Raw genomic sequence first — 15,217 nt, 5'->3', positions numbered from 1 at the left:
CCCTATGAGAACAGCAGGTTTTCCAACTCAGACATGAAATCTTGTGAAATTATGCTGAATTATCACTCCCATTTGCTCAGTCTTTCTGGTCCATAGTCATGTGCATCTTTCATCTAAAATTCCACCAATGTGTCTTCAACCCGTGGTCATTGAAATCATTGGTACGAAAGTGTATTTTTAGAGGTCCCACCAATTTAAGCATGGATGTGATACCAGAAAGCAAAACATATTACTGTTCTTACCACTCTGTCCAACAGAGGGTCTTCAGAGTGAAAAGTAAAGCCCAATTATATATGTTTATCTAGGAATAAAGAAATCCATCCCTTCTCCTTTTGTTCCCCAAACGGAAAAATCTTTGATAGTACCAATTTTGGAAATCGATCCAAATCGATCCATGCAATTTTGGAAATTGCATGCTTTCCTGTATTTTATATTATTTCTCAAATCATCTGTTGGGTTCTCACTTCATTCAGTATCTGGACCAACCCTGAGTCCCTCTGATTAATGTTTTTGCACCAACAGCATCTATATTCTTTATGACTGTTCACTAGGGAGAAACTTCTCAACTGCTCTGGTCTAATAACAGGGTGAATGAACCCTCTCCTGCTGTTGGGTCATAACTGCATATTTGGCTAAATTGTGAACAGGTTAGAACAAACCTCACCAGTTGAATTTTGGTCCCTCCAAGACTCTTTCTAAAAATTGACTAATAGCCAACCCCAAAGAGCTACAACGAACACTCATAATGGTGTAGAAATTTCCTGTTGTTGCTTCCTGTCTTACTCTTCGTGATACAAACACTTTGATATATTTGTTTTAGCAGCGTGTCTGAGCCCCAGGGCGTCAGGGCATAATTAGAAAAGGGCACAGACTGGAAGGAAAGGAGAGGGTAGGGGTGAGGCTGGCTTTCATAATGAAGTGGTGACTCTGGGATGTGCGAGCCCTAATTATAATTTATAATTAACCTAGGATTATACAAACCATCCAGATGAGCAAGCAGGAATGTCTCCTTTTGAGAGGATAAAGCTTTGGTGTTAACTTGAATTTGTAGTTATTAACCGCTTGAAAGAAACAAAGAGAAATATTCCATGATGGGATTAAATTCAATTGTAGTTCTCTGAAAAAAATGTCAGGATAAAGAGTTGCCAAGAGAAGTAAATGTTTAAAAAAAAAAAAAAGTCAAAGTTTAAGAATGTTTGATGTAAATGTCCTGTTTAAAGAACCTTGAGAGGAATATGTAAGCTATTCTGTTCCACTCTGGCCCTTTAAGCTCTCGTGTTTCTGGAACAATTTAGTAGCAAGTAGGATTCAGTTATCATGCTTGTTTAAGGACATTTTCATGGATCCATAATGCGGTCTGCAGGCATGCATCCATTTGGAGAGAGAGAATATATCATGTTTACAGTGCCTCACCAACATATGTGGACATTTGCATTTGGAAATGAAAGTACATTCCCTCTTCAGCTGGAGTTTTACCCCTCGTTGGGAGCGATCAGAGGCTTAAAGCTGGTTGTATGCAGAGCAGCGGGCCAGACGCTCCTTCCTCTTCTGTTGAATTCCAGCATTTCTTTTCACACCTGGAATTTGTGCCTCATCACCAAATAGATGCAATATCAGAAGACGACAATCATTGTAAGCTTGGAATTAATTTTGCATCCCGACCTTCTCGAAAAGACACCTGACCTTTCAAAAGAAGTTTCTGTGACCTGGATTTCAGCATGATGTCAAACAAAACCCATGCTAGCAGGAAAATCCAATGCTAGGAACCCTGTGTACTCATCTGGGTGTGCAGCCGCCATCTAATGAACCAGAGAAGTCAAATCGTTTTTAAAACACACTGCAGCCAGAATTCCTTGTTAGTGCTTAATTTTGAATATCAAAATCAAAATGTTTTGCATTCAGAGCTTCAGATTTAGCTAGATTGAATTGATCTCCCACAATAGGCATTAATTAGGAAGCTCAACTCAGAAGCATTCAGGGGAAAGGGAAAATAGTTTGCAAAACCAGTAACCTAGGGAATGGGGAACTGGGTTCTGATAATTTCAGTTTGACAAAAAAAAAAGAAAAGAAAGAAAGAAAGAAAACTGCAACTCCAGATGTATTATCATTTGTGACATGGCTCAAGATGGGGGACTGTGAGGAGAGTGAAGATGACAGAACTGGTGCTAACCACGGTGACAAGAACTTGAAGAGCAGCCGACGTGACATCTTTCCTATCATGCTGCCGAAAATGTCAACTTTGTGAAGGACAGTGAGAAAATGGTTTGCCGAAAACTTGAAAGGTGGATTCCAGAGATGCCTGCCGTGTCAGATGCGATATAATCTGCTGTGGCCCGAGAGACCCACTTTGGGCTCTAGAGATGGCCTGCAGGTGGGAGACCTTCCCATCCTCAGCCAGGCTCCAAAAATGACTGCGCTTGACCTGCATATTGTCTCGAGTTTGCAGGATCATGATATACAAGAAGTGAGTTGTTAGCCAGTGTGCAGTTAGGTGGAACCAGAGACCAGCGGCTGTGTTGGCGTGGCGTGGGTGCTTGTTCCTAAAGCGAGGTTTCAAAGGCATCCATGGTTCTAGTAAAATCGGGAGCCTGGGGAAGGAGGGAATATGTGCTTTATGAACTTACATCAATAATAGAAACTAATTCTGGATAATCTAAGCAAAAGAGAGTTGATTGGGATGATTGCCAAGTATCTCAAAGAAAAGGAGCGGAAAACTGGAATTAAGGCAAATACAGAAGAGCAGGAGGCAGGACCAAAGCAGTGGTTCTGCATTTGAACAACCTGGGAATCCACTACAGAGAGACTGAATCGGAACTTTGAGGGGGACCTTTCCTCATTCTAAGGTACAGTTAGGGGTCAAAAACTACTGACCTCTGAGGACAGTGTGGTCAAGGCCCAGCTACAGGTCACACAAATTCTACCTGTTTCGTCTGGGTTTGCATCACTCAGTGTAAAAATTCAAAAGAAGGTCTAGGTGGCTGAGCTGGGGTCAGAGTCCAGCTCAGGTGGATAGTAACCATAAAAGGGAAGAGCTGAGCTGGTACACGCCTGTAATGCCAGCAGCTTGGGAGGCTGAGGCAGGAGGATCACAAGTTCAAAACCAGCCTCAGCAACTTAGCAAGACCCTGTCTCTAAATAAAATATTTAAAAGGGCTGGGGATGTGGCTAAGGGGTTAAGCACCTCTGGGTTTAATACCTGGTACCAAAAAAAAAAAAAAAATAGGTAAATGAAGAAGAAGAAGAAGAAGAGGAGATGGAGGAGGAGGAAGAGGAGGAGGAGGAGGAGGAGGAAGAGCTGGCCTCCTAGGAAGTCTTTCAGTATTAGTAATTAGACAACAGTTTCTTAGGGTACCCACAGTGTGGCTGAGGGCGTTCCTCTAAAATTAGGAGCTGTTAGAAAGTAGCAATGGATGCTAAGAAGCCAAAACCTAGAGGACAGGCTCAGGGTCATGCACACTCAGCCATGAGAGAGGAGACCTTCAGACCCCGAGTGTTCTGCATAAAGACACTTCTCAGCCTGGTGTTTTCTAGCTAGAAGTTTAAAATCCAGCTTCATCCCTCCTCTTCTCTCGTTTTTGTGACTCCATGAGTGTTAAAAATATTGAAAAAGGAACAACACACAGAACCAGTTTTATGACAATTATAGAAACACCCCCAAATGTTTCCAGGAAGAAAACAAAAACCAAAAAATACAAAAGCCTGACTCCTGAGAGACACCCATACAGTTCTACCAGTGCCATTTATTTCGCAGCCGGCACTGCTTGGATGATACTTGGGGAACAGTGCAGATGCCAATTTTGCAAGGGATGAATAAGTGGACCATGTACCTCTGGTGGAAGATTCCGGTCCCAAGTTCATTCCAGTCTTAGGGAAGTTCAGGACCCTGAAACCAATGTACCCTTTCAGCTGCTGGAAGAGCCTCCTCTGAGTTTGTTTTTTCCTCTAGAACTGTGGTTCTCAGTGTGTGGTCTTGGAACTGTAATGCCAGAGAAGCTGCTGGCAATGCACATTCTCAGGCCCTGGCCCAAGTCCACTGATTCGGAAACTCTGGGGTGGGGCCAAGGGTGATGGGAGCTGTCACAAGCCCTCCAGGGGATGTCAAGACCTGCTTTCACTAGAGAACAACTGTTCTAGAAAAACTTATTGCTTCCACGGCAAACGGTGTTCCCCAAAATATTTTTCCAGGTTTTTCCAGTAAGTAGTTTTATCAAGGTCTAGCCAAACCTGCACAATGAACATTGACTAAGGATAAGAGGTCAATGGAAAAGAAATGGGTGTCTGATGGAATTTTTAAAAGAATTACATGAAATCAGACAAAACAGGGAAAGTTTTGCTTTTAAACTGATATGGTTACAACCTGTGGTCTTTGACCAATTAATTTCCTAGGGGGAGGGGGACTCTTCCTCGGTTTGTGAAATGGCATTGCCCTTCCAAATACCATTTCAGAGCAATGCTGGCAATTACAAACAAATTTGCATTTGATGTCAGAATCACGATTTGTTTTATCACCTATTTTTGCGGGCAAACCCTATACAACATTCTTTACAGACTTAATGAGATTGGTTGTTTTATTTATGTTAAAATAAAACTATTCACACCGACATAGGTGATCAAGGAGCAAATTAAGGAGACTACAACAGTAAATTGGTAGTTGTTTACTTTTTTGCAGTAGTGACATGAAGGGTGTAGAGAAAGAAGTCCACAGAGAGGTGATAGGGGAAGCAGAAGCTGCTGATACCTTAGTAATTAAAAATGTGATCATAACAACAAAAGGCAGAAGACGCAATCAAATTTTACATTTGCAATAATATCCTTTGTAGTGAGAACGAGCTGAGAAGGTGAGGTACATGTAAATGTTCAGTTTTTATCATCTCACATACAAATGAAATAGCCGCCTGCCTCAGAAGGCCTGTTGGGTAATGAATGATTTGATTCACAGTTTTCTCTCCTAATAATGGCTCCAGACATCCCTAGGCTGTCCATCAAAAATGGTTCCCATGCTTTGGTGGTGGTCTAGAAGCCTCTTCCTGAACTATAAATTAATAGCATTTTTCTCTTGAGTTAATCATTGCAAATGAAATTATTTGAGTGGCCCCTTTTTCCCCAGTTGAGTATATGTGTGTACATGTCAATAATAGGGATGTTCAATGCACTACCAAACTGAATTTTGTGTAAGCAAAACTCAAAGGTCAGAGCTAAAGGAAATTCTGACTTAGAAACATGAGATGTTACCAAGGAGAATGTCACATGCATTTTGCAAGGGCTAACGGGGTCCCCCTGAGATTTAGGTGCAGATTCATGGACCTTTCGTGTGAAACAAAAACTTTTTAAATCAACTTTGTAACAGCACATTTGAAATTTTTTCAGAAAATTTGAAGATAAGGGCTCGCACCCAGATTCCGTAGACTACTTGATATTTTGCATTTTGTTCTTTCTTTCCATGAGTTTGGAAAAGTAGGAAGAAATAGACTGAAGAGTATTAAACTGTTTTGTTGTTGTTGTTGTTGTTGTTGTTGTTGTTGTTGCTGTTGTTGTTCATGCAGTGGGAACAGGAAAATTTTCTCATTATTCAAATAGGCATTTTTCTTACTTAGACAGAAAGGAAGCTGACCAATTTACCCATGACAAGAGGTAGTTTGCCATCGATTGCCAAGCCTTGTGCCATCAGACTGGTGTGATAGAAAGGATTTCCCCAGCTTATGCTGGATCCTTGAGAAGGCCTATAAATAAGACCATTTGGTCTCAAGACAACTCACATTTGCAAACTGAGGAATGATCCAATGGATGTTCCATGGTGACATACTCATCTGCACACTGGTTCAGCCTCTAGTCAAAGCAAGTCACTATAAGATCCGGAAGCCAAAGGCTTTCAGTGGGTCAGATTATCCTGAGTCTAATTTGGCACAGATAAATTTGGGCTATAGATATGCACTCTCTTTATGTTTTCAACTTGAAGTGTCCATAACCAACACAGAAACCTGAGAATACTGTGATTCAACTGAAATCACTTATTTATCCCAGGGCCTTTCTTGTTACTGCAATAAGCCATTGTCCCCTAAGATTGGAAAACACGTGGTTCTTCATTGAACATGTGAGTGCTTCAATTAATCTGAACATGTACTACTATTAACTGAATTTGAGCTATTTAAGAACCTTGAACACTGGGCAAGACAGACGTTCACAAGCCACCTGGTTTTCACAGGAATTCATGTGCATGGTTCAGGGGTCCCAAATCCAAGTTCCTACAGGAGAGACAGATAATACAAATTCAAGATGTGGACAGGTGAGCACCCACCCCAGCTGAGGAAGAAGCTGTTTGTTGATGCTGTTCTGAATTTTCAAGAGAAACCAGAAATCAGAATAGAATTTAAGAAAATAACGACAACTAGTTTCAATTTTTAAAGAAGCTGTGAGCCAAATAGAATAAGTCTAGGAGCTGGACTTCATCTGCGAGCACTCACTTGGTACATTTCACCATTTCATAAGAAAATGAGCTGTGGTTCTGCAGATGTCCCCAAAATGACAACCCCACAAAACAACCCATCCTCTTTAAAGCCTTGCCTGAATAGCAGGGCTTCTCTCCTGCAGTCACAGCGATCATTGTAATTGTTGCTTCTAAAATGGACAGTTGCCTCCTGCTAGAGATTTGGTTTTATGGTGTCAGCCTACGAGGTAGCCGTCACTTCATAACATGTCTTCCTTCAGGCCTGATGGAATCGGAACTGTGACTGTTGAAGAAAAGGAGCGCTTTGAAGAAATCAAAGAGAGACTCCGAGTTCTGCTGGAAAATCAGATCACACACTTTAGGTAAGGACCAATAAGGAGGTTTGGTTCCCTGGTTCCCCCAAACCATCAATCTATCTGAGATATGTTGCATCTTTCAAAATAACTGAATGTTAAAAATCAGCCATTGGACATGGTATTCAGCTGTAGCTGGCTGATTTCAAATTAAGTTCATTTTCTTTCTACTCAAAGAATGAAGCCTTCCTTTTATGAATTGATACTGGTCATCAGCCTATTATAAAAAGTTTAATGTGAAACTTCTTTAAGTTTCCTGAATGAAAGAGTTTTAAGAAAAAAAAAAACTTTAATGAATCAGATCATAATCCACAGGGGGGAAAGATAGCAGTACCCAGAAGTTTCCACCTTGCCCACACCCTCAGAAGTAGGACTGGCTGGGCTCTGCAGAGCAGGAAAGAAATTTGGATCCACCAGGAGGACTGGATCTTCCCCACACACTGCAGACAAATCCAGTTCAGGACACTTCCGCCACATAGCCCATTTCTCCCTGGGAGTAAATCGGGCATTTCCAATCCTGTACCAGTGCTTCTGGGCCAGAGATCTTGGAATAGTAATTCAGAAATAGTAATAGTATTTGTAATAGTTCCAGTTTATTAAACATTACCCATGTGCCAGTCACAGGACTGGAAATCTATTTACTTATGTTTTTAAAATGGGAACAACTTTGTAAGGTAGTTTATATACTCTCCATTTAGGTATAAATTGAGGGCAGAAGAGGTTAAGAACTTGGCCAAGGCCACCCAGGATAGACTGAGTTGAAGTCGCCCGTGATGCTTTTGGTATGAAGAACCGTGTTTTAAAGAGCTCATGACAGCCTGAAATAGTTAATGGGGCTTGTAGTGATACCTGCCAGAGTTCTATCTATGCCACCAAAGTCCTCTGCTTGAGGGAGCAAGATTTTGATGGAGGGTTCTTTGTTGATCATACACTGCAGTGAACTGCATGATCTATATAACCAAAGGTCCTGCAATAAGGAAAAACCTCAAGCAAGCAAAGAGAGCAGAGTCAGGAATTCACTCTGAGCTCACTCTTCTATTTTATGCATTATGCTTTGGGGATTTAAAGCGTGTTTGAATTTCAGCCTGTGTCAAGGAATTTTTGTTAAGTGCTGGTCTCTAGAACAATATGTAAGGTCACAGTCGAGCAAACTAATGGTTTTCCTTCACAATAGAAATCTAAACACAGCCTTAAGTCATCACTTTAGATATTCTTTTCTGCCGCAGACATTTGCAGAGTCCCTCTTTAGTCATTATTCACACATACACATATATACATTATATACACACATATATGGTGTGAATTCAGATTAACATAACACAATGTGACAAAATAAAAAGCATTTTCCGTTCCTCAGAGAGAGTTGCTATAGGAATCAAATCGCAGCATATTTCCTGCTAAAATGTAATCGATCTGGGCAACCTGAAGAATTTTGTGTCTTTTTTAGGTATTGCTTTCCATTTGGTCGGCCTGAAGGTGCTTTAAAAGCTACTCTCTCACTCTTGGAAAGGGTAAGAACGAAAGTGAAAGACTTATAAGGAGATGTGCACCAAATGGCAACGAAGTAGCGTTGGTTGAATGACCCATTTTGTCGTTTCCTAAGAATTTCTTTACCACTCATCAAATATCAGAACAAAAGTAACCCCTTCATCAAATATCAGAATAAAAATGAGGAAGCTGCCAAATTGCTAGAAATTTTATCTCCAGACCCCCAAATAGTTAGGATATGTTGAAAAGATGTTCCTGGCCCTTTCCTGATGGATGGGCAGGCTTTGGCCTCCTAATTGTGTTTTACCATTCTATTTTGTTTTGGGGTGGATTTTTTGCGGGGAGTACTGGGGATTGAATCTGGGGGTGCCTTACCACTGGGCTATCTCCCCAGCCCTTTATTTATGTAAATATTTATTTATTTATTTACTTACTTACTTACTAATTGAGACAGGATCTCACTAAGTTGCTGAGGCTGGCCTCAAACTTGAGATCCTCCTGTCTCAGCCTCCCACGTTGCTGAGGTTTCAGGCATGTGCCCCACACCATCCAGTCATTCTTGTGTTCTCTCTTTAACTGCCAATCTCCATCATTGCTAAGTGACCAGGAGGTAATCACAACTTATTTTAAACTCGAAGCCTTGGAACAGCGTAAAGAAGTAAGCCTGGTTCGGACCTTCTTAATAACCCCTTTTCTTTCTGCCTAAAGGTTTTGATGAAAGATATTGTTACCCCAGTGCCACAAGAGGAGGTAAAAACAGTCATCCGTAAATGTCTAGAGCAGGCAGCTCTAGTCAACTACTCGCGCCTGTCTGAATATGCCAAAATTGAAGGTAAGGTTCCCTTCTGTCCCCAGTTTTGAATTTAATTATACTGTGTCTCCCTTGGGAAATTTTTTTCTTTTTCTTTTTCTTTTTTTTTTTGTGGGTACCAGAAAACAGTGATCCGTCTGAGTACATTAAGCTGAAACCTGAAAGCACTTGAAATCTAGAAGCTTCTTTGTTATGATCCAGTAAATGAATAAAAGAGAGGCTCCTGGGAGACAGCCTTTGCAGGGAAAGACAGTGAATGGAGGATGTAATGAGATCACTAAGGTCCTTATGGGAGATTGTGTTGGCCCTATAAATGTCTGTTCTGCTGCTAATATTCTCCTATCAAAGAATTTGGTAGGATTGCTGCCAGCCTTTCCTTCTTTAAACAGAGGGAAAGGGGGCAGTCTCTTATCCCCTGCCAATGGCATTAGAAGTAAAACAAAAACTGAATAATGCAATGTTGAGGTTTAGCCTCGCTCCTTGCAAGTATCTTGTGCTAGCTGGGCCTTGTGGCGCATGCCTGTCATCCCAGCGGCTTGGGAGGCTGAGGCAAGAGGATCACAAATTCCAAGTCACCCTTAGCACCTTAGCAAGGCCCTGAGCAACTTAGCAAGACCCTGTCTCAAAATAAAAAGTAAAAAATGGCCAGGGATGTGGCTCAGTGGTTAAGTACCCTGGGTTCAATCTCTGGTACCAAAAAAAAAAAAAAAATCTTGTCTTGGGAGCACCTTGAACTTGATGACCAGTTAGTGTGAAGCCCTAGATGACTCAGGTTAGCTTTAGATCTCATTTGTTGCCACTACAGACCTGGGTTTATTGCTACCACTGCCCTCTCAAGGTTTAGGAAAGTGGTCACTGATGATCATACGATCACCCCAAAGGCATTTTGAGTAAACTGGAGTTGAGAAAGGTATGGTTCTCTGGGACCTGTTTCTTCGCAAAGGTATTAATCACTTTTCATTGTTACCCCGTTGGCTGCTATAGGGTGATTTGAAAACCACACCCAACTTGACCAGTGGTGTAAGTGTATAAATGTGGGAGTTTTGTGTGCAAAACTTGATGTGTCCGCATTCTGGAATCTGATGTTCTGTCACACACGAAACACACGACACTAACCAAGTCCAGAAAAGGCACAATGTCTACCTCAGGACACGACTGGGGAAGAAAAAAAGAAAGAAAGAAAGAAAGAAACTAACCTACCACCCAGACCCTGCCACTTACCCTACCAAAGTCCTTGTTTCCTTAGAGAATTAGGTCAAGGTCCTGTCAAATTTGCAGCATTCCGTACATCACATATTCTCCCTCTCTCAATTTTGTCTGTCTGACGATGCAAATTGTGTACCAGTGGTAATGAATTCATTGTTATGCATCCAGGGAGAAACACTTAAGAATTGGGCACTAAAAGGATGTTTATCAACTCTTGACTTGGTAATGAGTGATAAAAATAGAGGAACAAGAAGATCGATGGCAAAAGGGCTATATTAGCAAATAATTGTTTCAGCTTTGACCGTCCCAGGACATAATGATTGCAACCAATGATTGCATTTGGTCAAGTCCACCAGGTACCAAAGAATTCTAGGCAAGGCCAGAGATGGGATGGGATCAGAAAACGTTCGGTTGCCACAGCTGCTCCCTCGTAGATCTTGGTCTAGCTATTACTAGTCTTTTGGTAAGATCTGCTCTCTTCTTTCAGATCAATAAATCCAAAAACAAACTTTAAGATCTGTAAGTAAAAATGCATTCATTTCCAAAGTAGATCAGCTGGTCTGTAATTTCCTTTTGTGCCTCAATTCTTCTCGGTTGTGTTAATTATCTTTTGCACTGTGACTTTTAGGTCTGGGGATTCTTTGAAGAAACCAATCCTTTTTTTCCAACTCTCTTTTCAGAGAAGTACCTCATTCCACACTACCCGCTCTCTTCTGCTTCTCTCCTTCCTTGTCCGTGATTGGCTCAGCCACTTTTTGACGTGACCCTCTGCAAAAGTGGCTGAGACCCCAATTTCAAAGCATGCTGGGATTGTTAATTCAGACAACCCAACATCCTCTGGCTGCATGTATCAGGTTTTCTTTCATGAACATAGTCCACCATGGGCTGGGACGTTGCAGCTTCAAAGATATTACTACCTGACAGCTTTCTTTCACAAGGTTCTGATCCTATCTTCAGAAAAGAAATCTTCCATTTTTGCATTTGAGCTCCCTCTGTGAGCATTAACAGCTTCGTTACCTGCGAAATCTGGAAAGAAGTTGTAGTAATATTGCTGGAGACTATGTTTATGAAGAAATACCTCAAGAGCCTTAGATACTAAAGTCTTAAATCCTTAGTATCTTGGAGCCGTAAATCAATGAAATTCTGTTTCCCCTTGACTCATGATGTTATTTGGTCATTGTATTCTTGCCAACAACTCTAAAGAGACGTGTAAAATCATGGTCACAATCTCTCTCGTGACTCACGGCATGCTGAATGGTTAATCCAGTAGATCTCTAATTTTGAAACTCCTTTTTCTTTTATCCTGTGTTGATCCCAAAATACTCTGTGGCTATTTTCCTTTGAGCTAATGTAACGTTTTCCTCTAACCTGTGACCTTTGACCTCTTTACCTCTGACCTAAGCCTCTTGCATGCCCAAATCCTCTTTTATAGGGAAAAAGAGAGAAATGTATGAGCATCCTGTCTTCTGCTTGGCCTCCCAAGTGATGGATTTAACCATTCGTGAGTACCTACCACCTCCTCACCACGCTGTCTTCACTCTTTCTGTTTTCATTATTTCAAGAAAATCCAGATCCAAACCAACTCACTCTCCTTGCTTCAAGTTTTTTAGCATTGGCTTGTCTGTTGGTTCTGTCTGTGAAACCCAGTGTGAGAAGTCCAGTCACTTTTTATCAACCTAAAACAGGTTAGACAATTAAGCCATTTGTTTGTGATAAACTCAGACTTGTCTGTAAGTTTTTCAGTTCTTCTCTGTCTGTGACCTGAATGCATTTTTACTTTGCTTGTGTGTGACCCTAATCTGTAAAGTGCTTGTCACTGGTACACAATCCAAAGGTAGCAGCGAGGCTGGGGAGCAATGCCTTAGGTGTCAGATAAAGGACATTTGGGGGCTAAGTAATGCCTTCTCCACATTTGAGGGGTCCAACCACTATGGGTATGAGATCACACGAGGTGGTCCGCTCTGTAAAAATTAGATCTTATTTGCCTCCTGTCTGCTCTCTCTCAAACTGGGAAGCTTTTCCTTGTTCTCTCTGGAGATTTTGACCTGTCCTTGTCCTCTAAGCTCTGGCTAGAACATATGACTTAATTGTCATTTGGAGAGTTCATGTATGTTTCATAGCTTGATTTCACATTAAACTTAATTTGACTAATTTTCTATTTGTGCAGCATTTTCCACCTCTGTGAAGGAGCCTTTTTTTGCTGGCCCCCACACTTCGGGGCAGTGGGAACGCAAGGGCAACCTTTTCTTTCCGATATCATGTATCACACATAAGTGGGGGGCATTTGGGTCCACTTGCTCATTAATCTTGCATATGTGTTCTTGTTTCTCTCTCTCTTCTCTCCTCGTTGTGCTCTCTCTTTCAAATAGAGAATCAAAAGGACGCAGGTGAACCAATTGTATATGCATTATCGATTATCAGGACTGTTGAGTTATATTCAGTTTTTGTTTTCGTTTTCATTTTTGTTTTTACTAGCTCCTTAAGGTATGTACTCCCAGGAGTGATGTGGAGTTGCCATAATACTTAAGGAGTTAATTTGTGCTGTCTAAATACATCTCATGCCCATTTGATGTTGAACCTTTATAGAGCAGAATTTCCATAAAGGCATAAGCTTTGAAGGAAAGAATTCTGGTTTTGCTGCAGAGATTGATTTCATTCTTTGGTTTCAGGATACAGTGATTTGGCCTCATGCGCGTTTAAAAATAACCCCAAAGTTACTGAACCAAACGAATCTTCCTGTTTGCTTTTCATTTCTTTCTCTTTTTCTTTTTGTTCTTGTTTTTGGTTTCGTTTTCTGTTTTCTGCCCTATGGAGAAGTTGTGTTCTTTGATGAATGTTTATTGGCCAAGACAGACGGAAGTGTGTCCGTGTTGTTCTTGTATGTATCACGTGATGATGTAGGAAGAACAGACAGGTGAATGGAGCCTGCTGAGGGTCATTGCTGGAAGTTTCACAAGGGGACAGCTCCTACCAAGTCCTCTGAATTGGAAATTTTCTTCTTGTTTGGTCCCCAAACTTCTAAGCCTGTTTTGAGGAGAGCTCTGGCTTAAAATGTTAATAAATGTATAGGATTAGTCATAATTTTTAAGACCTAAAAGAGTCTCAAAAAATAATAATTGTCAGATCAAAAGTTAAAAAAGTTGAGCATATTTCTGGGCAATTCAGAAAGCATCTTTTGAGCACACGCCAATCCGTATGTTAGCAATAAATATTAGACAACTTCCAAAACTATGTTAAAGACACATGAGCCTCTCTCTCTGGTGGGGAAGGTATTCATTCATTCATTCACTCATTCAGTCACTGGACAGATGTTTAGTGGAAGCCTGACTTGTCTCAGCACAGTGTTAATAGCCAGGGACTAGGTAAACAAGAGGGAGATCGCTGTTAGCCGTGTGGAACATACATGCATATGTGTAATTGACAGATTCAGTACACTGCCACACCTGTTGGTTGAGCTGTGTGTGAGAGGGTCTAGGTGCTGTCAGAAAACCACAGAAGTCTTCTCAAGTTGGTAAGGCTTGCATTGCATCTTGGCAGAGATGAATTAGGATCCGTTAAGGGCAGCTGGAAGTGAAGATTTAGAAGTCCTTCTTGATAGGGCAAAATCTGCAAATAAGTAAAACCAAATAGCTAATAGAAACAACTGAGACTTACTTAATGCTTATCATATGCCAAGTATGATCCTACATGCTTTGTATTAACTCATTTAATCTTCAGAACCCCTTGTGGGAGATAGTCTGTTGTTGCTCCCATTTTACAGACGAACAGACTGAGGCACAGAGAACCTAAACATGCACTCCTAGAAGCATAAGTGGTAGAGCCAGAATCTGAACCCAGCAGGAGCACGCTCTTGATTACTCTGTAGTTTAATGTTCTGCAAGCAAGGTGGATGATGACAATGGCGGATGTTGATGGCCAAGTTAGGCATGGGGGCAAGATCTCAAAGGCCTTAATATACCATAATCAGACAGAGCTCTGACTGTATCTCATGGTCCAAAGGTTCTCAGCCTGGACTTTATGCCCACTTTTGCATGTATCAGAGTTTCTCAGAAGAAAGATTTCCCAGGTCTCACCCCTGAAAATGACAGAGAGCCACTAGAGATTCCCTAAGCAAAAGGCAGCTTGGCAGTTTGCACTACAGAAAAATCACACAAGTAGCAATGCAGAAAAAGAACCAAAGTGCAGAAATAGAGTAAAACTGAATTTAGAAGGCAAGGTCAAACCGGAGATGGGTTTAAGGTTTGGTCCACTGAGGCTGTTCTGAGTACACCAGGTCTCAGTCACGCTTTTGGTCGTAACTGCTTTGCTGACCTTTACAGTTTTGTTATTATCATCCTCCTCTCTTTCAATGTCCTCAAGGAGTAGAGCACAAATACATGGGTGGATATGGAGGTGGCAGGACCCTGCCAGAGTTCCATATGCAAATTGGGCAAGTTGGAATGCTGGGACGAGAATGTGGTCCTGCGTCCTTTAGTCAGGCTGTGCTTTAAAAGCAACAGAAATCTGCCTAAAGGACTTAAAATCAGCATACTACAGTGACGCAGCCACGTCGATTTTTAAAGCAGCTCAATTCACAATAGTCTGCAGGTGACTTTTTGGAGGACTTGTGTTTTCTGTGTGGTGGCATTATTAGAAATTAAGTGTTTAATCCCAGTATCCCAAGGCAGGGGGAAAGACGTAAAGGACTGCTAGTCTGTGGAAAGAAAAATTGTGAGTCCTGCAAATGAATTCTATTATTTTAAATTCTTATCTACTTGAACCGTCACACGTTCTGAACCAAGCAAGCTCTAAGAAAGTCGACACTACTATTGCTGTTTTGCCTCAGTTCTTGGCTAAATACTTGCATAATTTTCAGAGCATCATGACGACTCCACTGGAATTTGAAATAAAGTAACTTTTTCCTTCACATATGCC

General features: G+C 41.3%; 1 protein-coding gene across 18 annotated transcripts in view; it reads left to right on the top strand.

Annotated features, from left to right (window-relative positions):
• Cadps (calcium dependent secretion activator) overlaps nt 1–15,217 on the top strand; it is a 488,152-nt gene that overhangs the window by 347,618 nt on the left and 125,317 nt on the right. For 7 of the 18 annotated variants that reach the window (XM_047531270.1, XM_047531269.1, XM_047531268.1 and 4 more), the window contains 3 exons: nt 6,706–6,807; nt 8,246–8,309; nt 8,995–9,118. In XM_047531270.1, coding sequence (XP_047387226.1) covers nt 6,706–6,807; nt 8,246–8,309; nt 8,995–9,118 — 290 coding nt within the window. Of the gene's footprint in view, nt 1–6,705; nt 6,808–8,245; nt 8,310–8,994; nt 9,119–11,735; nt 11,805–12,672; nt 12,691–15,217 lie in introns of all 18 variants that reach the window. The other 11 variants (XM_047531267.1, XM_047531257.1, XM_047531256.1 and 8 more) reach the window with 3 other exon arrangements.

The sequence above is a fragment of the Sciurus carolinensis genome, chromosome 17 (assembly GCF_902686445.1).
Source record: "Sciurus carolinensis chromosome 17, mSciCar1.2, whole genome shotgun sequence".
Taxonomy (NCBI): Eukaryota; Metazoa; Chordata; class Mammalia; order Rodentia; family Sciuridae; genus Sciurus; species Sciurus carolinensis.
This window is presented reverse-complemented; position numbering and strand designations above follow the sequence as displayed.